A 23,093-nucleotide genomic window follows, 5' to 3' on the forward strand; every position below is an offset into this window, starting at 1 on the left:
GGGGCACGCTCGGACGCTGGCGCAGGCGAGGGGAGCACAGGCAGGGACGGCAGCGAAGCCGCAGGAGTCCAGCCTGGCAAACGGCCCGTCCAGAGTTACTCACGGCCACAACAAAACAAGCCCGGAGGGACGTGGCAGCAGGTTCTTCTCCGTGAACAGAGACCTTCTCACGGGTGTTCGACACTGGCTGCCCAGAGGGGAGCGGTGCCAGAAGCCCGGGGACAGACGGGGACAGGAAAGCGTCACTCGGGGATTCTCCAGCCACCCCAAGTCCTACCCAAGCGGCTCCAGGGGCCAAGCAGAGCCAGCGCTCCGGTGTGCCATGACCAGGAACCGAGGGAACGATGGGGAAACCTGCTGCTGGTGGGCAAGGGAGACCCTAGGTGAGGGCAGGGGTTCCCCAGCAGCCGCCCACCACTCAGGCAAAGAGACATGCCACCGCCGGCAGTGCCACAGCTGCGGAGGTGAGCATGCCCACGCAGACAGATGGCAGCAGCCCAGGCGCAGGTGGCAGTGGAATTGCAGCCATAGGTTCTCAGCAGCTGGAGAGGGCCCTGGGAAGGCTGGTGTGCCTGTGCTGTCTCAGCTGCCCCTGACAGGGATGAAAGTCAGCTCAGGAGCATCTGCGTGTCAGTAACGTCAGCTTCCAGCACTGCCACCGTCCTGCCCGCCACTGCTCAGGCACAGGCAGGCACAGAACAGTGGGCTCTGGCTAAAACCCCCCCGGGGCTCCCAGGGTTCAGGGGGCTGCACCGAGCCCTGCGTCATCCTCCTCTCCCAGGACAGGACGGGCAGTTTCCAGGGGAGATTCACTTCTCTCACTGCAGCACCCCCGGTGCCATCCTCCGCTCCCTCCCAGGCAGCGGGCACTGCCTGCCCCGTCCCACACCGCCAGCACAGACCACCCAGCAAAAGCACAGCGAGGGCCAGTCGCAGGGGACACTCCCCTGCCTGCTGCGCAGCTCGGCTCAGCACCCTGCTCTGAAGGCACCCATGGCACCAGAACAGCGACAAACCAGTCTGCACCTCCCTCACCCGCCCGCACTGAGTCTGCCACACACCCTTCCCTCCGACCGGCCGGCAGCGCGGAGCGGCGGCACCCTGCAGCACACACGGCTTCCAGGAACACGGAGATGGCTGAAGGAAATCCCGGATGGCTGAGCCAAACGTCCACGCGAGGTGGTGCTCGGGCAGGCTAAACCCTCCTTTTACTACAGAGGATGTGCACTAAACTGGCACAACAAGAGCTGCACTGGTTTCCGCGGGGAGCCCAGCCAGCAGCAGTTCAGACACCCAAGTCCCTGCAGGAGATCTTCTGGTACCCTGCAGACTGTGAACGTCCACCCAACCCTCTTCTCAGGGAAGGTCTCTCTGACACCAGGGAAGAGGGTTCCCATCAGACACCTCGTTTCCACTCAGAGCGAAGGTCCCTTTTTGGGAAGGGCTCTTTCCCTTCCACTTTCCACCCCCTCCTTGCTCCGAGACCTGCCTGAAGCGCAGCACAAGAGGGGGATGATGCCCCACTCGGGGCTGGCTCTGCGTTCGCTGCTCCCGGAGCGAGGAGGGTTAGAGGCCCGTGAGATCAACGATGGCTTTAATAAAGATGGCATCATCCCGCACGTAGGAGTTCTTGGCTTCCATCACAGAGACGGGGCAGAACAACGGGCAGCCGCTGGCAATGTTCATTTCCGTGACGGGTCGCTGGAAGGAGGAGGACGTCACGTCGGGTCGGAAGGCATCGATGATGTGCTCCCGGTTGTTCTGATCCAGGAGCATCAGGGTTACCTGTGGGGAAACGTGAAAACACACAAGAGCAGCTGAGTAAAAAGCAGGTGGGAACCCAGCCCGGTGACCGCTCGCTTGAAACGTGTGAAACGTGCGAGTACCAGCGCGGCGGCAGCCACATCACACACCTACAGATCTGAGAAATGCCTGTGAGAAGGGTCAGTGGAGAACATGGTCTCAGCAACATTCTGCAGAACCTTCCCACATCCTGCCCTGTCCCTGGAAACTTCCGTGTGGCAGCTCAGGGCCGTCAGACCGACTCTAAAAACCTACAACCGGCCGGCGCGGCGTCTGCTCCCAACACCAACCCCCCCGCAGGTACTTCACTACGTCGCAGAGCTGCCGGCCCCTCTCGCTGCACCACCGCTTCACTTCGCCTGCTCAGCCTTGCAGCGTCCCGCAAACCTGCAGCGCCAAGGAACTGCAACCGGAGCTTCCAACGCCCCGGGAGCGTCAGCTTTCATCTTCTGCTTGCTAAGCAGGACAGACCGACGGTGCCCAGAAGCTCGAGCGGGTGCAAAACATGCCACTGCTGGGCACGGCAGGCTTCGCCCCATACCCACCTTCTGGTTGAAGGGCCACCGCAGAAGCGCGTCGTTGGGTCCTTTCATCACCACGAAGAACAGGGACAGGTGGGTCCCACGCCCGGTGCCATCCCCGTTCAGGTAGACGCGCAGGCACATCTTGTAGCCGTACTTGCTCGTGTAGAAAGCTATCACAGAGTGGCAAAAGAGACACGGTGAGCAGGGAACCCGGCACAGCCGGGCACCAGCAGCTTTCTTTGAGGATTCTAAAGTTTGGATCCTGGAAGAAGCCACGTCTGGGTCTTAGAATACCAGCACCACGGAGGTGGTCTGGAAAGCCACCGGGTACAAACAACAGTCAGATGCCAGCTTAGGCTGGCCTGGAGACAGCCCAAGGTCAGGCAGCCACCAGCCCCTGGTCCAGCTGAGTCGCAGAGCGCCACGGCACAGAGCAGGGCACCGGCCGCCCCTTGGGCTCTCCCCACCCGCTGCCGCAGAGCCCAAGGCTGCAGCTTTGCCCGGGAGCCGATGCCCACTGCATCCCCGCCGCAGACTCGCCAGCTGTGCCACGCATGACTGCTAAAGGGGCTGCAGCTCATGGCAACAACACTGATGAGCAGGAACAAAACCACCCAGGAAAAAAAACCTGCCTGGGGGGAGAGGATCCTCAGCACTCACTGCGCCCTCTCTGTAACTGGCTGCCTCTGACGGGGACAGCGGCTCGAGCAAGTGAGGACCCCGGCCGCTCCACGGCGTGGGCACGGCTGAGTAGGGGCTCTGTCCTTCTCCAGCAATTCTGGGAATGCCCATGTTGGGATTCCAGACCATGCAGGGCCACAGAAATACATCCCAGAAGGGGACCTGCTGCCAATTGCCCTCCTGCAGCAGCACAGAGCTGCATGCCTCAGGCCTGGTGGGGCTCAGCAGCCTCAGGGCGCAGGGCATGGATCAGAGCTGGCATCCTGGCACTCCACTGCGGACCCGGTGCACTTTTGTGAACAGGCAGACTGGCAGTAGCAGAGATACTGTGCACTTCCGCAGGGCGAGGAGCCAGAGATGAGGGCTTTGTCACCTGCTTCCCTCCTGGCACTCCCCAACTCGTTTCCTCTAGTCCTTCCTCTCCACTTGCTTCACCCAAAGGCTTTCAGGGCAGCTGCCACCCTCTGCTAGTCCAAGCAACACATCCTCACCACCCACCTGGGGCCTCTCAGCACTCCTGTAGCCCTGTGAACGTAAAACCAGGTGGGGAACCGAAAGAAGGATGGCTGATCAGAGCAGCAGGAGCACCCAGGAAAAGGCACCGGGCAGCCGGAGTGCTGAACCCCTTGCGCAGCACGCTGCCAGCTCAGAGCAGGGAACGGGGCATCCCACTTCCCACCGTCCTGAGTCAAAGCAAAGCACATCAGAGGCAAAGCAAGAGCCCAGCAGGCTGCTCCCAGCATCTGAGGGGCAGCAGTGGGTGGCTTTCCAGCAAGAGCTTTGCCTCGGACTGTCCCAGTTCACGACCTCGATGGACCTTTCTTGTAAGAGTTCAAAAAAGCAAACCCTCACAATGTTGCCCTTTGCAAAATCCTGTGGCAATCACGGTGTCCTCACAATGTGAGTGAGCCCTAACTCTAATTCCTTCTCTTCGTTTCAACACTGATTTCATTTGGCACTTCCTCACCTTCACGTTTAAATGCAGATCAATTATGCTCATTTCCCTTTTTCATCCCATACACAACCTCGACCTCTCTCCTCCCAGGCTGGACAGCACTAGTCTAGTTGCTTCACTTTCTAAGATGGAAAACCCCAGCTCCACAAGAAACATTTATTTCTCAGCCTAATTTTCTCAGCTAAAGCAGCACCAGGAACGAGGATCTCTCTTCTAAATGACACAATTGAATTCCGTAGGAAACAAGGCCCTGTACTTTGCACTTGCAAGATTAAATTGCGAAAAGTCCTGCCTTTTCCAGCAGCAGTCCCCGCGCCAGGCAGAGGCAGCCCTCACCTTCCACGAGCAACATTTTCACGAGCAGATTGCAGAGACCAACCGGCAACACAAAACACAGCCTGGTGCCCTGCAACGCAGTTTTCCTTTGATAAAGAGTTTATAAAAGCCCTGAGATCTGCCCTTCCTGCCCTGCCACCGCTGCCAGGCAGGGGATGGGGACCGGCCAGCACGGAGAGGGCAGCACCAGTAACCAGGAGCTGCAGTTCTGGGAGGAACTGTGTGTTCAGAGCGCGGCCGATCAAACGCCTGGACGTGCAAAGCCTTTTGCTTTCAGAGAGGTTTCACCCCTTTCCCTGCTTGGGCTCACTCTGATGCTTACGTCCCTCCACGAGCTGACTTGACTCTCCAACCCAGAAAAACAAATCCCACCCTCTGCAAGGAGCCCGGGTGGCATTGCCCGAGCCGGGGCACGGTGAGCCAGGATGCCCATGGCCAGAGGACGAGAGTCAGCTCCGTCCAGCATCTCCCTCCAAACTGCAGCTTCTGGAGAGGTTCAGGTCAAGCAGCTCTGGAGCACAGCGCAGGAGGTGGACAGGATGCAAGATTTAAGGTCCTCTGAGGCAGACAAAGACTTGAAGCAGATTTGTTGGCTTTGGGAAAAGGAAGGAAGCACTGCCCTTTCAGAGGGGGCGAGGAGCAGGGGTTTTCCACGGCTGCTGTGGACTTTGAAAAGGAAATGCTAATCGCGTGCACAAGGTGTCAGCAGCAGTTTAGTTCCCCTCAAGAGGGGAATCTTTTTTTCTTTCAGTTTTTCAAGAGAAAAAGGACTCTGAGCAGCCTTCACCCAGAAAAAAAGACTTAGAAATAGTTTTTAAAACTCAATCGCTTTTATCTCGTGGCCCAGCCGCAGTCTGCTTTCTCTCCGCACCAGGACGCAGCCGTAAGGTACGTGCTCTGCCTTTGCATGCAGCTCTGGGCGTTCTGAAAAAGCTCTCCAGCACGCTGAGATCTAAGAGATTCCTGCTCAGGCAAACACAAAGTCCCCTCCTGACCCATTTGGTCGCGAGGTGAGCTCCCCACCGAGCGATGAAGATGTGGGCAGAGATGGTTTCGCCTCACAGCTGCAAGCCTGGGGAGTGCTTCCACAGGCACTCGGGACAGAGCAGAACCTACTGTGCTCCGTCCACCACGGTCTTTTTTAAGAAGAGGAAGAAGAGTGCTGGGCTGGGGCAGTCCTGCGAGGAGAGCCCCTTCCTCTAGCAGATAGGCAAGCACTTCCCTAGGTGCAGTTTGGTCTTTATTTAGACATTATCTCTTTGCATCGTCATGCTTTAGGCAATAAAATATATTTCTGGGGCTCTAATGTATTTCTTCCCTTCCTTAACTATTTTATTGCTGGTTTTATGTCTCTCAAGTATTTTAATTTTAACTAAAGGGTTACCAGGGCTATTCTGGAGCTAAGAGGGCTGCACTCTCCCTTAAGAGAAATCAAAAATATCTTCTGCCATCAAAAGAGCACCTCTTTCAGCAGCAGGTTCATTTAGCTCAATGTCAAAAAAGAGCGGCCCAGGCTCCACGGGAAAAGGGGGACAGAACAGAAGCGTGCCTGAATGGCCCACATCTCCTCCGCTACGGACACTGCCACGAACCCCACACCCAGCTGCACGCAAAAGGCTTTTGCAATTTTGCACGTTTGCGGGCAACAACCTGGAGAGAAGATCGCAGGAGAGTGGCCTGTTATCGCCTCCTGACGCTTCCTGGCAAATTCTGTTATCTTCCAGATGAACACTCCGTCGTAGGTGGAAGCTTCCATGTTGCGGATCTTTTCTTCCATCTCAGCCATGGCCAGATCCTTGAGTCCAATGCTCCTTTCCAGCTGCCGGACCTGCTCAGTGGGACACACGGTGCAGCCTGGTTAGGAACACGCACTGCTGTGAGACCCGAGAAAGCCACCAGCCACCAGCACCCCCCTCGGAACGGCTCTTTAGTGAGAGACGTTCTCCAGAACCGACAGGGCTCACGGGAGGGAGAAATTTCAGCATCGTAAGCCAGTTCACTGCAGCTTCCTTCCAAACCCTGTCATTCTGGAGCAGGTACATCCACACAACTCAGCGCTTGGGCTGGAAACGTCCCTACAGTGAATGGAAAAATCCTCCTAACCCGTGCTCCGTTACGTTGGCACCACAAGAAGTGAGGATGGGGGGAAAAAACCCAAACCTCAGCACTGTGACAAAACTAGATTGACGAAGAGAAAAACATTGACCTTGAAAAAAGAGAAGAACTTGGCCTTGAACACTTCCCATCCCTGGCAGCGTTCCAGGCCAGGTTGGATGAGGCTTTGGGCAACGTGGTGCAGTGGAGGGTGTCCCTGCCCATGGCAGGGGGGTTGGAACTGGATGATCTTTGAGGTCCCTTCCGACCCAAACCGTTCTGTGATTCTGTGACTCTAAGACCAACAAGGTCTGCAGCGGGTTAACTGCCGCTCGCCAACACAGGGTCACGCCAGCTTTGGCAGCTCCCTTGCCCAGGGAGCACAGGTTCGCTGCCAACCCCACACCTCCCGCTGCCGAGACGCACCGCAGCGCTCGGCAGGGATTGCGCTGGAGCACGGGGCGGGGGGGCTTCCTCGCACCTCCAGCCCGTGCTGGGCACAACGCTGCAGCGCAGCTCCCACCGTGCGCTCCTTTTGAAAGGTCGGGAAGGCGAGCAGCCCCACGGAGTCAGAGAGATCCAGTGAAACGCTGGGCGCTCTGGCTCTCGTCGGAAGCCTGCACCGCGGAACGGCACCGCGGCGTCTGCGTGACTCGGCTGCTAGCGCAGGCCCGAGGGCTTTACGCGTGTCAGTTTAATTCCCGTCTTGTCCAGGAAACTTTTGAGGGTCGGGCACAGGCACAAACAACATTTTAGTTCTGCCTTCAGGTTTGTGGAGTCTCAGGGCTAGGTGGCGAAGCTCTGCTAGCTACGAACACGGAAAGGAAACTGAAAAAAGCCTCTGCTCAGAGAGCCCGAAAGCCCGGGCCAGTGGTTACACACCTTGTTGCTCAGGGTTTCGATTTTCTCCTGGTCTAGTCGGTGCTGCCGACTGTAGGCTTCGGCTGTTAGAGACACCCTTTCCACCTCCCGATTGAGCACACAGACAATGTTCTCAAAGGTCACCGTTTTCCTCTCAAGGGCCTCACATCTTCCCAAGAGCTCCAGGGACCTGGAGAGCTCCGACTCCGAGCACAGAGAGCTTGCTGCCAGCAGCGGGGAGTTGTTCTGCGATGAGGGAAGGGCTGGAAGGGGCTTTAGGTCTCCAGAGCCCGCCTTGAGGCTGAGCACAAAGCTCAGTAGCATGTAGAGATGCTCCGCCAAACATTTGCTTTCGTGTTCTGGTAGCTTTTCGTTTTCCACCTACACGAAGAGAAACACAGCCCCCATTCAGCAAGCTCAATCTACGCTGTCACCATCCACAGAACAAATTCCTCCTCTTGAGGATCACAACTTCAGCTTCAAATCACAAAGGAGAAAAACCAAAGACAGACAGTTAAAAAACTATTTTGTTTTGTGTTAGAAATGCTGCAATTGCACACAATGACGGACACTTGACGTTTCCCCAGCTGTACACACTGCTCTACCCTGTCCTCCTGCGTTACCTCCCGAACGGGCTCTGTCAGAGGTACTTAACAGCACCAAAGGACAAAGCCTCACGTAATCCCCCGAGGAGGGATTTACATGAACATCACCAGTAGGAGCTGGGAAAACTCAAGTCACATGGCAAAACACGGCCTGGCCCAAGCTCTGGCAGGAGAGCAAGACACCAGATGCCCAGTTCGGTGCTTTCGGCGGAAACCAGCATAACCAGAGTCTCCAAGCACTTTGGGGGTTTCTCAAGAAAGAGGTTTCCTTCCACACCACGTTCATCCTCTGGATACTCAACCTCTGGAGAGCAGACGATAAGCTCTATTTGCAAAGGGTTTGAAAGATGACTTTGCTCAAATATCTGAACACAAACGTCTGTAACAGTTCAGGCAACAGCAGCTTGCAGGTTAACTCTAACACTGGAACTGAAAACCAGTCCCGAGGTAAACATCGACAGACGAGCCCTTACCACCTCGGCACATCCGACAACCTCAAATCTGCAAGGCACTTTGGATCTGCCACAAGTCTTCACATGGTCCCGAAACTAGAAAGGAAGGCAGGCAACGTTAGATCTTGTGTGTCCCCAGCAGCTCCCTTCCCGTCTCGCTGACGTCTAGGAAACTGGAGACCAGCTCGAGAACGCCCGAGCCATCGGTAGCTGCCAATGTGCGCGGTTAAACCCGGGCACTGCCCACCGCCAGGTACGACTTTCACTGTAACATAAACATAGCACTGACACTTGGAAGGAGGTTTTATTTCTCTTTCTGTTGATGGCTAGGGGGTCAAGATGCAAGAAAGAAAAAGCAACCAGCATAAGGACATGTTACGGATGCTGAGCAACAAACTTCAGCAAGGGCAGAGGAAGAGGAGGCGTAAGGAACAGCCCTATGAAACAGAGAGTCATTTAATTTTGTGCACTTCACGTAATCCCGATCGGGACGTGCCACAGTTTGGTATTTCCACTTCCAGCTAAACATCACAAACCAGGACAGAAAGCTTCCCAGTGGTCCTGCCTGAGTATTCATAGCAATTGGTGCAGGTCCACCTGTGCAAGGGAAGATGCTCTAGTGGGTCCAGCACCCCCTCGCTGGGGTGCCGAGGGACGCCGCGCCTCGTCTGGCAGCTGCCGTGAAGAACCAGGGCCAATGGTGGGTATTTCTCCAGAGAAGTGCCACTAACTCCCCAGCTGCCAAGATGACTCGTTTGGGTTCCCACACAGCGCGTGATCAATGCTAACAAGCACTGGCACATTATCATCCTGGTCTGGATACACCTCTCACCATTAGATGTCAGTGGTCTGTTCTGCACTGTAACCATATTCCACATTTAACACCTACATCTGCTACAACAGATGTCGACTCAAACTGGTTTTAAACTACTTTTTTAAAAGCTTCTAGATCCTTCTGGCTTGCTTAATGAGTCAGGTTACTCAGAGTGACGACGTCTGCAGCTGACGAACAAAAGTTTGGAGAGAGATAAAAGAGGGAGTAAATATTCAAAGAAAGGCTAGATCACCTATGGCAACCCTACAAGCCTAGTCTCTGCTGGGCCCCAGCTTCAGCCTGCAGACCAGCAGATCTGCATCCCAAGATCCCAGCACCGAGTCCTTCGTTACACTGCTCGTTCTGGAGAACTCTTTGCTCATCTCTCTGATGCTTCTGACCCCCTGCCCTGCTACATGGGCTTTTTGCAACAGTGCTACTAAAAACATTTGCTGGTAGCAGGCAGGACAGGTTCAGATGAACATGCTTTCTGAAGATGTTTCCCAAAACTTTGATTTTCAGACTTTCCTGCCTTGCCCCAGGAGCCAGCAGCATGGAGGCCCTATAGACACGGATTCCATCATGTAATTAATTAGGAATAAATTGATTTAGCGAGAAAGGGGCTGGCTCCCTTCCCGCAATCGCAGCAGTGGCTGATACAGTTGCTTTACGTAGGGCATAAGCACCCTTTAAACCCACGGGCATGCTTTTCCCACGGAGGCTCTGCACCCAGACGCGGCACACACCGCTCAGAGGGAGGTGGCCCCGGTGGCACAAACACAAAGTACCGGTGCTGAGGACCCCACCAGCGTCCTGAGCCTCAGGGAAAGGTCACATCTGTACCAACAGCTGCCAGTTAATTGGCTCCCTGCTCCACTTTCTAATGGTCCCAGTTTTCCTCCCCACTCCGAGAACGCCGGTGTCAGCCCGTCAGGACCCCGAACGCCACCACGGCACACGGTTCACTGGCAGTCGGGTACCTTCTCCCTCGGAATCTTCTTCCCACAGCCTTCGCAAGTCAATGGAAATTCAGGGCAGACTTCGTCATGAGCCTGTAGAAGAATTGACAGGAGAATAGTTGGTCCTCTCCATAAAAGCTCCAGTGAGGTTACATGATGAGCACAATCCAACAGGCGTAGTTTTACACTTTATTACAGAAGAGCGTGGCCTTCTACCAACCTGTACTCAAATCTTGGTCACACTGATAATTCTGCATGCTGACTCACTTGTGTGATCTCCAGGCTACCAGAATTTTGGGTGCCTATGTAGCCTCAGCCTCAATTTAAAAGTTGCTATAATAATTAAAAGAAAAAAAATCAAATTACTGCTTTGATGGACAAGATAATTAACAGGAAGCTCCATTTATGGCTCTGCCACGTTCCATGTCTACACGTTCGGGCAGGTTGAGTGAAGTAAGCCACTCTCTCAGCAAGATAATTTGTGTAATTTTTCCCCTGTAATGGCTATCAGTCAGTGAAGTATGAACCAATAACCCACTCATTACCCCCTGGGCTCAGCTGCCTGATGGCATCTTCGCATTCGAACCACAAAACCATTTTTCAGCCAGAAAGAAAAACGTTTTAAACCCGTTTCATTCAACAGCCCCAGCACCCACCCCTGCAGCAAGGGCAGGAGGAGCTGAACCAACGACCAGGGCAACGTGATACCCTGTCCTCAGCAGACACCAGGGCCAGTGATACTGGCTAAATTGGGAATGCTAGAACACGCCTCTGCTTTCTGTATCATTCCACATGGCTTAAGCCTTCTCCTTGCACACCAACCAGCTGAAACAAGGCACTGTAAATGCCATGAATACGCAGTTCAAAATTCAGATGAAAAGGTAAGCGTGTTGAAATATCGTGTCGTGGTAGTAACAGGAAGAAAAACCACGTAAGCATTTATAAAGTAGTCATCTGAAATCGGGTGCTTGGAAAACTTGGTCACGCTTATTCTTTGTTAAAACTAGTTACTATATGGGGGGGCTGGGGGGAAACATGCACAAACTCAAACAGTTACCACATCAGAAACTGGAAAGTGAAACCCACCAGTGGCTCGGCTTTGGCTTCTTGCTTACTCTCTCCTTTTCGTACTCTACGTGAGTGCTCAGGCGCACGGCCTCACCGCACTGCCCCTGGGAAAGGGACGGGCCAGCCCATGCGGTTCGGCTGGAGCCCCCTGCCCGCACGGAGCCCCCCCTGCCCGCACGGAGCCCCCCCCTGCCCGCACGGAGCCCCCCCTGCCCGCACGGAGCCCCCCCTGCCCGCACGGAGCCCCCCCCTGCCCGCACGGAGCCCCCCCTGCCCGCACGGAGCCCCCCCTGCCCGCACGGACCCCCCCCTGCCCGCACGGACCCCCCCTGCCCGCACGGACCCCCCCTGCCCGCACGGGCAGAGGCAGAGCACCTGCCTTCACCCCACTTGCTCAGAAGGGCCGAACTCTCTTCTACCCACCCACCGCTCTCCTGTTCCAGAAACCCCGGAGAGCATCTTCCCCGCGACCCGCGGAACGCTGGCGTAAGAACGGACGGTCTGGCTGGAGGAAGGAAACTTCCCTGCAGAGACAACTATTTCAAAAGGGAGTACTGAAAACAAACCTACATTCTCCCGTGCCAACGTGCTAGGCGTGAAACTACCACCCCCTCTGCGCTCCCCACCTCCCGGCATTTCTCTTCCATCCCACCCCACGACGTGATGCCCACCGCGCGGGCGGCCCTGCGACACGTGCCCAGCCTGCGGCACCAGGAGGGAAACCAGCCCTGCACAGCTGAAAGTGCAACTGCTCCGCGTGTAAATCGTTTGAGGATCCCAGAAGCATTAAGCTTTAACCAGCACAGATCCAAACCTCTAGACAAACATTTTTGTATCAACAGTTTTGGGCTCTTCTGGAACCCCCTGCTCCTTCCCCCTCTACGCAGGTGTCTAAAGAGACCGATGGTATCACCGCCAGAAGAAATCCACCCTGCCCAGGAACCAAGGAGCAGGGGTTGGCATTCAAGCCTGATCTGCCACACACTCCACTCCCTCAGGAATGGAGCAATCCTCCTGTTTACACCATTTCCAAATCCACATCTGTGAGCTTCTGCAGCAGGGACAAGCATCTCTGACATTCAGGCATTCGCTGTGAACATTCCAGGCAGCTTTGGAAAGCCATCAGTGCGACCAGGGCCAGGTGAGAGCAGAGTCACTCTCCCAAAGTGAACCTGTCATGGAAATCAAGGCAGACGGGGTTCATGGAATGGTTTGGGTTGGAAGGGACCTTCAAGATCATCCAGTTCCAAACCCCCTGCCATGGGCAGGGACACCTTCCACTACACCAGGTTGCTCAAAGCCTCATCCAACCTGGCCTTGAACACTGCCAGGGATGGGGCAGCCACAGCTTCTCTGGGCAACCTGTGCCAGTGCCTCACCAGCCTCTGAGAGAAAAATTTCTTCCTTATATCCAATCTAAATCTCCCCTCTTTCAGTTTAAATCCATTGCCCCGTGTCCTGTCACTACAAGCCCTGGTAAAAAGTCCCTCTCCACTCTCCACTACAGAGAGGGTCAGAGACAGGGGATGGCAACAGAAGAGCTGAGGCAGAGCTGGAGGACAACGGTCTGGCTCAGACCTTCAGGGCAACTCTCCAGCTACCCCAGTGTTGACTTCTCACCCAGCAGCTGCAAACCAAGGCACAGACTGGTCCGCAGCACGCAATGGCAGGGGCAGGAAAATCAAACTGGGCAGCGTTAGCAGCCTGCACAGCAAGAGCTCCCTCTTCCCACTCAATTAAAACCAAAACCGCTCATTGATCCGCACATCCATCTCGCTCCCTAAAAATAAACAACCCAGTGGCAGCCCGTACGTCACCCGCTGCCACCAGAACAGACAGTTCTCTGGGAGCTACTGGGGGACGAGAAAATCGGGCGCCACCGCCGCCTTCGGAAGGAGCAGGGCAGCCTATGAGCCCTCGCACAGGGCACGGGCGCTCGGGGGTTACCACCGTGGCCTCTCAGTCCCCCCCGGCACCCACCCGTGCTCCTGCCCGGAGCAGTGCCAGGGGGCTGCAGGGCAGGTGTGTGCCCTCCTGCCGTAGGGCTGCCCGCAGACGGAGCTGCCTGCGCACACGCCGTAACTCTCCTGAACTCAGTGTCGGGAAGCGGAGAAGCGATTTGCAGCATTCCCAGCCCAGGCCTCCCCCGGGATGGCGCCCGGAGCACTCAGCCAGCAGGAACGGGCAGCTCCCTCGGCCGCTCTGCGCAGCGAGGGCAGCGCCCTTCGGCAAAGGGCAGGCACACGCAGCGAAAACGCGGGATTTAGGCACAGCAGCTGATTCCTGGAGGACGCAAGGATCGTTTCCTAAGGAATGCCGGGACGAGCTGCTCTGCTGCGCCTGCACGAGCACGACAAAAGGGAAAACCGCCCTTCAACCCGGTCGCTGCTGCCCCTCTCGAGGCTTCGCTAAGCTTCACCTCAGCTACGGAAGAGGCTACAGCTGAAAATCATTATCCCCATATCGTGGTGGCCGAGGAGGAGGAGCACCTGCTCCCCAGCCGCCCCGCTCGTAAGCTGTCACATCAACGCACGGCCGTTTTTACGGAGGCCTTTGCACCCGCGTTGGGAAATCCACCGGCGTGACGCTCCAGCGAGAGGGGCCAGGCAGGCGGCTGAGGAAAAGCCACCTTTGAAACAGCTGCTGCGAGGGGCACCAAGCTGGAAGGCTCGGCAGGAGGAAGGGAGCAACATAAAGGAAGGAAAACCAAGAGGACGGTGGAGGAAAGCCAGCTGAAGCAGCGTGGGGCACACCGGAGCGGCTGTCGGGGCTCTGGCAGTCTCCAGCCTCAGCGTTGCCATGTCCAGCACATGGCTCCTTTGGCATCTAAGCCTGGCTACAAGAAAAAGGGTGGGCCCACACAGTTGTATAAAAAACACTGAAAATGGGTCTCCAACGTTAAGAGATGCCTGCCCAGGATTGGAGGGAACCGGAATCCCTTGTGCCAAGAAGCACGAGTTGATCCGTGCACCTCCGCCAGGTCCCCAGGGGCTCTGGAGCCTCCGAGATGGGAACGTGCCACAACGCAGGTCCTTTGGGATGTCCGGCTCCTCTGAAGCCAACACGCCCTTCCATGCCGCGTCTCCTCCTCGCCAGGGGAGTCCTAAGGCTGGTTTTAAGCCAGGCCTGCTCGAAGCTTTCCCCACGCAGGTGGGCAGGGCAACCACGCACATGGCCCTTGCACAGGGCGACCACACACACGGTCCTTGCACAGGGCGACCACACACATGGTCCTTGCACAGGGTGACCACACACATGGTCCTTGCACAGGGCGACCACACACACGGTCCTTGCACTGGGTGCCCACACACACGGTCCTTGTGCTGTTGCACGGAGCCCAGCAACACAAGGCTGGAAAGCAGACCCCAGAGCGTTTTAGATAAGCCCGAGTCTGACCTGACCTGGCCCCAGGGCCCGCTGAAGCCCGTGCACCGCTGTCCCTCGCCTCGGATGCAGCAAGCTCATTGCTAAACAACAAAACTAAATCCGCTTGCCGAGGAAATGAAAAACTACGGCATTGGACTATACTGAGTCTCCGTCAACAGCTGGCTGACACACAAGGGAGGTTCAAAACAATCGGGAACATCTGCTCAGAGATAACTGTGCAGGTCTTCTAGGCTGCAATTAACAGTTCCAGGCGCGGCCGCATGAAAAATGCCCAAGAGGCACTGTTCATATCTAATGAGGTCACTGCTCGGGAACAACGTGTCACCGGGGAGCGAGCACCCATCACACCGTCACGCTGGCGGCGCCAGGCGCCGGCGCGTTCGTAGCATTGATCCGAATTCGCCTCCAGTAGCTATTTCTGACGGCCGACCGCCGCCGCTAGCCGCAGGGGATGCTGCGGCGACAACGGCCGTGCTCCAAGCACACTGCAAGCACTGCCCGTGCTGAGCAGATCCTGCAGAGACCTCCCTCCATTCCAGTACTTCACCAGCACAAAAAGCTTCACCTCAATCGCTCGGATCAGAGGGGACAGCCTGAGGCTGAAGCCTCTCCATGCTCTGCCTGACCTTGACGTTCAGAAGGGTGGTGGTGATCCCAGTTGAGCTCTGCGAGCTGCGGATGGTGGGATGGGACAAGGTCACCTCCTCTGCCTCGCAGGCAGTGTGGAGGTGCGGGCTGCGAGCAGAAGGGCTGTAACACGTGACGCTGAGAACACCACTGGCACCCAGAAAAGGGGAGATGAGACAAAAAAACCACAAGTGGGACGGGTGTTTTTCACACAGTGGAGAAGTCAAGCTGTGGTGCGCAGCTTGATTTCAAACCTGATCTCTCCAGGTTGTCAGAGAGCTGGAGGTGCCTCTCTACCTGTTACCCAAGGGTGTCTGATCATCGCTTTGGCTCCTGATGGATACCTGGAGCCCAAGGAACGTCTGCCTGGGCATGAAGTGCTGCCCCACAACCCCCAAAGCTGCGTTCCCACCAAGGGTTTCATCACAGCTTAGATGGGACACACAGCACTCACCTCAGCTTCAAAGCTCGTGACTTACAGCTTTTCACCTCCCAAGGGGCAGATGCCAAAACTGTTAATTAGGTGGGCCACCACAAGAAGGCTGAGCTGTTTTTGGAAGCTAAGAGCAGACCCTCTACAGCCGGGGCTTTCCAACCCCCTCCCACGCGCGCTCTCCAGCACTCCCCGTGGCTTACCGCCCACCACGGGCTTGGATGGAAACCCCCTCGTGCCTGGGCAGCCAGCTACGTAAACTCTGCTTCGGGGGCTGCAAGGGAGGCCGGGTTTTATCTGGGGACCCCAGCTCCAGCTCGGGAAAGCACAAGTGCATCAGATCCCCTTTTCCAAAGCAGGAGGTCCTTTGGGTCACCTGCACGTGCAGGTCAGGGATCCTCCCACAAGAGAGTGATCTGGTCCTGGGGTAAAGCGCTGATCAGGCCAGAGCTGGCTGCAAACTGCACTTCAACACCCCACCATAACTTGGGAGCCAAAACCTTCAGAAAAGGACAATAAATGCTGTACTGGATGTTAACAGGGAGGCTGGTTGCCCTGCTACAGCATCACCAAGCGTGCTTGCCACAGCACGTAAACGCGGTATCCCACGCAGACAACGCCGCTACAGAACACTCACTTGGGAGTGACACTTCGGGGTACCCTTCGGAGGCAGCCGGAGCCAGGTGAAGCAGCTTCAAAGACCAGCAGCTCTGTTCTAAGCCACGTGCAAAAGCTGAACCTGAAGTTTTCAGTCTAAACTGAAAATCACCACCAAAAACTATGGAGGCATTCCTGGGATGCGGATGGAAAGGGGGGGCATGTGAAGCATCACAAAGCAGGAGGACCCTCTAGCTCAGGGTCTCCGACAGCATCTTTGAAGGGGGACACATGAGGTGTAGCAGGGCTTCTCCAGCATCTCCCAGTAGGACCACTGGGCAAGAAGGGACTGCCCAGTTACTTTGTCCTCTCGGCCCCAGGAAGCCACGTAGCTCAGAAGGGGCTGCAGGCATACCCTCCAACACCACGGGCTTTGGAGTAATATAACTGAAATTCTGAATTTTGCATCTTCCACAGCCTTTCAGGCTTCAATTACAAAGTGAACTCTTCAAAACCATGGTGGCAACTGACCACAAGGAAAACACATGCCCCCCAGTTCAGACTAGGACGGGTTATCACCACAGATGACAGCCACCCATCCTCAGTAGCTGAGCTCATCTGTTTTCCCAGAAACTTCCCCTCCCAGCTTAGCTTAAATATTACTGTCAGGTTTAAGCTTAAAACTTAGTTCTCCTTCCAAAACTTAGGCAATTCCATTTCATCATGTCTTGACTAATCCTGTATCTCCTGAGATGAACAGGGCATAGTTAAAACCTCTGTCTGGGTAACAAATGGAAACACCACGGCTGACCACACGAACACCTCTCTGCAGCCCCCTCCTCCCATCCCAGTCCTGGTGGGAGGCAAAGAAGGGGGGGAGCTGGTGGTCTGAGAAGCATAAATAAAAGGTATATGAGGACTGAAGATGTGTTGATAGAACAGAAGAGAGACGTAGGCAATTGGAGCCACTGCAAGGCAAGAAAAGAAACACTCCAGTGCTGAGAAACCACAAGCTCCCTCTACCTGGATATCACGGGACGTGTTTTCTTGGTCTCTCCTTTTGCTCTAACGGAACAGTCTGAGTTTCTGCAACCTTCTTCAGACTTTCCACCTGAATCTAAAGGCTCCTGCCCAGAGCCTGCTCTTCTGTACGTACATCCAGGCAGACTCATCAGGAAACCCGTACATGAAAAGGTTACTGATTAAAAAGAAAAACCCTCCAGTCCCACCACAAACTGCTCTATTCAAATTCCACCAAATATTTACAAAGTTTGGAAAATGCATTTATAAACCCAGGCATGTACTGAGCTCTTAAATATTTCATATGCTTCACACAGCTCTAAGAAGTGCAAGCCATACCCAAGCAGATTGCACTCTTTTCAGTTTTGTGTGTCCCTTTGAAACCTGAACTTTGGTCTGACTGAACAGAAAAAAAGCAAAACCGAAATCAGTTTTATTAATTTTTTTGAAAAGCTAGAGTTTTTCAGCTGCAGATCATTTTTTCCCCCCCCTTGTTCATGCCCTGATAAGATTAGCAAAGCCGAGGTGACAGTATCTCTTGGTTTGCAAGCGGATGGCAGCGGTAAGCCTCTCTCAGTAGGAGCACACCACTTTTTCAGATTAGCGAACAATGAATTCACTCTCGGGGACTTTCCACGTCCTGTCGGAAATAGCACAGCGAGGGACTTTCCACAGCGGGAGCGCTGAGCTGCTGCAGGACGTTACACACGCACGGCGGCACGGAGCTACCCAGCCTGCCCGCAAGCAGGGCTTGGCGCTCGCCCGCCGTGCCAGGAGAGGCTCTGGCTGGCGCGGCCACCCCGCGCCTCCGTTCGCCAGCCCTCCTCAGCCACAGCCAGGCCCGATCGAACGCCACAGCTCTTGGGCAGGCAGCTGGGAGGGGAGATAACACAAGCCAGACCTTGCCTTCTCCCACTGCTTCCCAGGAAAGAATCAGCTTTTCCCGGGAGGGTACAAAATAACCCCGTGAGACCGAATGCCACCCGCGGCGGGCAGCAGAGACAAGCTCCAGACAAACCAGCTAGCACCGCTGGAAATCCCCGCTCCCCTTTTATCGCACAGGACCAACAAAACCCGTGACGGGCAGGACCCGCAGCCCAAGCTCTCCCTCCAGAGCCACACCTCTACGAAACCCACTCTGTTTTAGCAAAGCACCCACTTTTTTAAGATTAGGTGGAGAGTGAAAACGAGGCACAGCCTTAAGCAGCTGTGCATAGGATCCCGGAGCATCCCACACACACACGCAGCCTCGCAAGAAGACAAGGCTTATCCCAGGCTTGCCCTTTTGAGCTCCCAGTGCAAGTCCTGGCTGGGCTCAAACACTTGTAAGACCACGCAGGGAAGACCTTTGGCAGCTGATGATTTTGGCTGAGCCCTGCAGGAACTCTTTAAGATATTTTTTTTTTTAAACCAGGAGAAAACGTTCAGAAGAGCTCATCAGTCACAGCACCATCAATCGCGTTGGAAGCTGCTGACAAGTACAGATGGGTTTGGTCTAACGGAGAAGAGTTCACGTGCTACAATCACCACTTTGAACAGCGGTGGGCATCCGACTTCTTGGTCACCAGTCACCAGCAGAAGTTAAAGCGCAGGGCAAACAACCTGCAGGCACCAACAGCACAGCTTGGACCTGGAACCTCAGTAAAACACACCGTGCCCCAAAACGCAACTCCCAAACTCTCTGCTGCACCAGCGCTAAGCGGTCACCTTGACATTTATTCAGTCAAGTCCACACCACTTACTGACCTACAAACAAGGGGTTCACAGCAGAACCAGCACCCTACATCCTCATCATTTGGACTGAACTTTTAGCATAAAGAAGAGGAAGTTCTAGACAGCAGGACAAGGAAGCAGAGGTGCAGAAGCATCTCTCTATTTACAGGCTCAGCCAGCCAGGCAGGGAACTCGGGCATGATCCACAGCTGTTGGTTCTTCCTGCCACCTTGCAGTGGCATTGCAAGGAGAACCCAAACGCCAGCCTAGACAGACCGAGGTCAAACCTTCACTGCTAACTGCCAGTGCACTCTAATGATGCAAATTGCCACAGCAGAGCTGACTGGTTGGGAAGCACAGGGAAGCAGGGTGCCATCCTCAGCAAGAACACGCTTCTCATGAGGCACGTTAGCTGTATACATGCTAAAGACCAAATGCCCACAGCCACGATCAAGGCCTGGATTAAAAAGCTGGTGGGCTCCTCAAGAAGAGCAGGGGTGGAAAAAACATCCTGTCCAGCAGGCTCGTGGCCCAGAAGAGCTTGGAGCAACGGGTGGCCAGTCAGCGACCATCACCCAGTCCCACTGCCCTGGTAGCTATGGGGGCAGCTGGCTGGAAGTGGCCAGGCCGCCTTCCCCAAGCTCATGGGTCCGAAGTAGGATTTAGGTTCACATAACGCAGAGAACTTCACAACAGTTTCATGGCACACCAGAGTTCCTTGGCAGTTCGCTTGTCTCTTAGAGCAGAATCATAGAATCATAGAATCATAGAATGGTTAGGGCTGGAAGGGACCTTCAAAGGTCATCTAGTCCAACCCCCCTGCAAGGAACAGGGATATCTCCAACTAGATCAAAAGGAGTGGGAGATAGAGCGGGTGGTCCCCGCCACGGAAGGGACGTGCTTGGTGCCTGTGATCACTGGCAAATCTGGAATTGTTTCAGTTCAGCCTGTGCCCTCAGCAGGGCACACAAACCCAGTTCAGCCAAGCAATCTCTCCAGCTCACAGTGAAGTCCAGGGAGGTGAAAGCTCCCACCACCGCAGCCAGCGTCAGCGGACAAGCAAAACCACCTGAGCCTTCGCCAAAGACAGAGGAAGGAAAAAAGAGGCAGACATCAAATGCCCTGCTTTGCTCCTTACCTCGTATTCCTTAATAGTCCCCTTCCAAGTGCAGCCACTGTTAATACAGACCGCAGGCAGGCTTTCCACCTCCCGACGAGCTGCGTTGTCTGGGAAAGCCTGAAATGGAAAAAACGAGCAAACCACAACAATTATTGAGGGGCTGCAGTTTCAGTCCAGTCTCATAATCCTTTATTAAGACTTTATTAAGGCTCCTCCCAGGCCAGTTGCCACATCACACCCTCAGAGGTGTGCTACTGCTAAACAAATTGTTATGACAGCGTTTAAGTAGGCCACGGCGACATTAACACGAGCTGGGCTTTACTCGCTGGGGAGCACACCACATTAATCATAACTCTCACTGCTGAAGAAAACGTTTCCTAGGAATAAGGGATCCTCAGAACTTGTGCTTTAAACAAAAACTGCAAGTGCTAGTAATGACATCAGTGAGCTGCTTTATTTTTTAAAACGTATTTTTACTTACCGAGCTTGTTTCCAAAATAGAAATTCCTTCTTCATATATTCCTTCCTGAATACAGCTGGCACACTTTTGAGGTCCAGCACTAGCAGACAGAAAAATAATCATCAAACACAACAAAAAGAGACTGATTTAACGATATGGTAACTTTATGAAATCAAAGCATTTTCTTATTTTTAAACCAACACATTGAGCCTTTGCTCGTGTGTCTTTCTGAGGCTCGTTTTGGCACAACCACCATACGATGGCTTTTAGGAGCAAGTTCCTTCAGTAGCTGTGACGATGACTGAACGAGATGGGTGATCCACCTGAACAGCAAAAACAATCCAGGAGATTCTGGGAAAAGGTACTCTGAAGCAACCCCCAGAATAAAAAAAGCAGGTCAGAGATTGCACATTCCCTTAAAGAAGAGCTGATGCTGAACCTCAATGATTAAACACAGCTCCCTCGCTGAGAAGGCCTTGAAAATGAGACTTTTATCTCCTTTTTTTGCTTGAAAATGCCTTTTCGAGTATTTTGTCTTCAGACTGAAGGCCCAAAAGTTACCTTATAATTTTCTTCAGACAATAGGAACAGTAGCGATGTCCGCACTGAGCTTGGAACGGCCTCCTCAATATATTCTTGCAATCGGAGCAGAGGTATTTCACCTCCAGCTTAGTTCCCAGGATCTCCTTTGCAAATCCAGGCTGGTTTAGATCCAAAGAGCCAGGTGGAGTAGAGTTTGCTGCTGCCATGTGAACGAAAAAGTCTGGCTGTATCTCCAGAGCCTGAAAAGAAAAATATTTTCCCTGTATTACTCACTGCATATTACACTGGCACCCAAAACCCAACCGCACAGGTAAACACACCGGTGTAAATCACAAGCCTGCCTCCACCTCGTTAAAAATGCAGAAAGAAACTTTACAGTTAATTTTAGAATTAAATTCGGAACAAAGAGACAGGGCAGACAGACCTCACTAAAATCCCCATCCGAGTTTACCGAAATGCAGCCTGTGCGGAGAAATCCAGGCTTCTGACCCAAAACAAGGTAAAAAACCATCCTAAAGCTGATCGGGACCATAAACAAACTGCCTCAGTCCAACGAAAACCTGTAGGGACCGAGGGAGGTAACCACAGCCTAGCACGGCTTATTTTCACATCTGTCAGTTGCCAAAAAGGACGGTAATTCTGCCCAGGTCCCGGGGAGATGCCGTGGCCACAGCGGAGCCCCGATTTACCGGCAATGCCCACGCAGGCGGCCAGGGCTCTCCAGGGGGCTGGAAAACGAAGACGTGAGAGGCACGAGTGAATCACAGAGGAGAAAAAGAAAGAAGCGTGTTCGTTTTGACCACTTATGATGATCTAAAGGTGCATCTCCGCCCTCACGCCCTGCGACGACACCCCACAGCCCCCAAACCGCGCGCGGCAGCAGGCCCGGTAATTGCTGCGCGGCGGAGGGAGCAGCGGGGCTCGCTGCGCCCCGCACGCGTGAAATTTCGGGTAACACCCGACTGCTGCCGGTACCGGGGGCTGCCAGAGCCGACAGCGATCCCAGAACGGGGTGGCGAGGACGGCGTTAACGACCATCCCCGTCCACAGCCACGCTCCCCGCGGGAGCGATCCAGCGCTGCCACCCCGGCAGGCTCCGGTGCGCCACCGGCCCAAGCGCCGTTATTTCCACCCTGCGCGTTTTAACGGGGCTTTTAACGCAAATCCCACTTTTTAGCCGCATCGCGCCTGCCCGCTGCCCGCCGGGCTGTCCGTACAGCGCCGCGCACACGCACCTCCGGCGGCACCGGCGACCGCGGGGACGCCGCGCGGCGGGCGGACCGGGGCTCGCGGCAGAGACCCCCCCCGCCGCCGGCCCCGGCCCCCGCCCTCCCGGGGAGAAACGCCTCCCGGGCGGCGGCGCCTCCCCGAACCGCCGCGACTCAGCCCGCCGCCCCGGCCCGCCCGCCGCGAGCAGGGCCCTGCGCCGGGACGGCCGCCCGGCGGAGCGGGGCCCGGGGCGCCGCCGCGCGGGGTAGCGCCCGGCCCGGCCCCCCGCCCCACCGGCCCGGCACCGCGCGGGGGGGCGGCGGGGGAAGGGGGGGCCGGGCCAGCGCCGCACTCACCGGCCGCTCCGTCCGCGCCCCGCACCGGAAGCGCGCCCAGGCGCCGCCCGCCGGACACGTGCACCCGGCGTCATCACCGCCCCGCCCCCCCCGGCACCCGGACACCGTCCCCCCCCCCCCCCCCCACCCCTGCCCGGACACCCCCGGTCACCGCTCCCGCAGCCCCCCCGCTCCGTCACTCCTCCCCCACCATCACCCCGGCTGTCCCGTCGTTCCCCCCCCCGCCCCCCGGACCCCTTCATCCCCCGCGCCTGCCCGGGGCACCCTGACCGCGCACCCCGGGGTCCCACCCTGCCGTCGCGACCCCCCTCCCCCACCGCCGCTGATCCACGCGAGAAGCCCCTCGGGAACGGCCCGGGGCGAGCCCCGGCTCCCTGAGGAACTTTTTTAAGACGCTTTTGGGCATTTCGGGTGGCGCCGGGCACCCACTTACCTGCGCACAGAGCGCCATGGCCGCCCCGCGCCCCCCGGCACCG

At 55.8% G+C, this 23,093-nt stretch overlaps 1 protein-coding gene across 4 annotated transcripts; it reads right to left on the reverse strand.

Annotated features, from left to right (window-relative positions):
• Nucleotides 1–293: 293 nt before the first annotated feature.
• On the reverse strand, nt 294–23,074 carry TRAF2 (TNF receptor associated factor 2). 4 transcript variants are annotated; one of them, XM_086625189.1, is made up of 11 exons: nt 23,051–23,074; nt 21,071–21,291; nt 20,531–20,609; nt 20,068–20,166; nt 10,106–10,177; nt 8,333–8,407; nt 7,533–7,635; nt 7,276–7,454; nt 5,950–6,127; nt 2,349–2,497; nt 294–1,785 (listed from the first exon to the last, which is right to left on the reverse strand). In XM_086625189.1, exons 1-11 carry the CDS (start codon nt 23,066–23,068, stop codon nt 1,567–1,569), a joined length of 1,392 nt encoding a protein of 463 aa, XP_086481315.1. In that variant the 5' UTR covers nt 23,069–23,074; the 3' UTR covers nt 294–1,566. The 4 variants fall into 4 exon arrangements, with proteins under 4 accessions (XP_086481315.1, XP_086481312.1, XP_086481314.1 ...); XM_086625186.1 differs by having other exon boundaries at nt 7,276–7,635; XM_086625188.1 differs by lacking the exon at nt 23,051–23,074 and adding an exon at nt 22,288–22,319 and having other exon boundaries at nt 7,276–7,635.
• Nucleotides 23,075–23,093: the final 19 nt, after the last annotated feature.

The sequence above is a fragment of the Tauraco erythrolophus genome, chromosome 22 (assembly GCF_009769465.1).
Source record: "Tauraco erythrolophus isolate bTauEry1 chromosome 22, bTauEry1.pri, whole genome shotgun sequence".
Classification (NCBI taxonomy): domain Eukaryota; kingdom Metazoa; phylum Chordata; class Aves; order Musophagiformes; family Musophagidae; genus Tauraco; species Tauraco erythrolophus.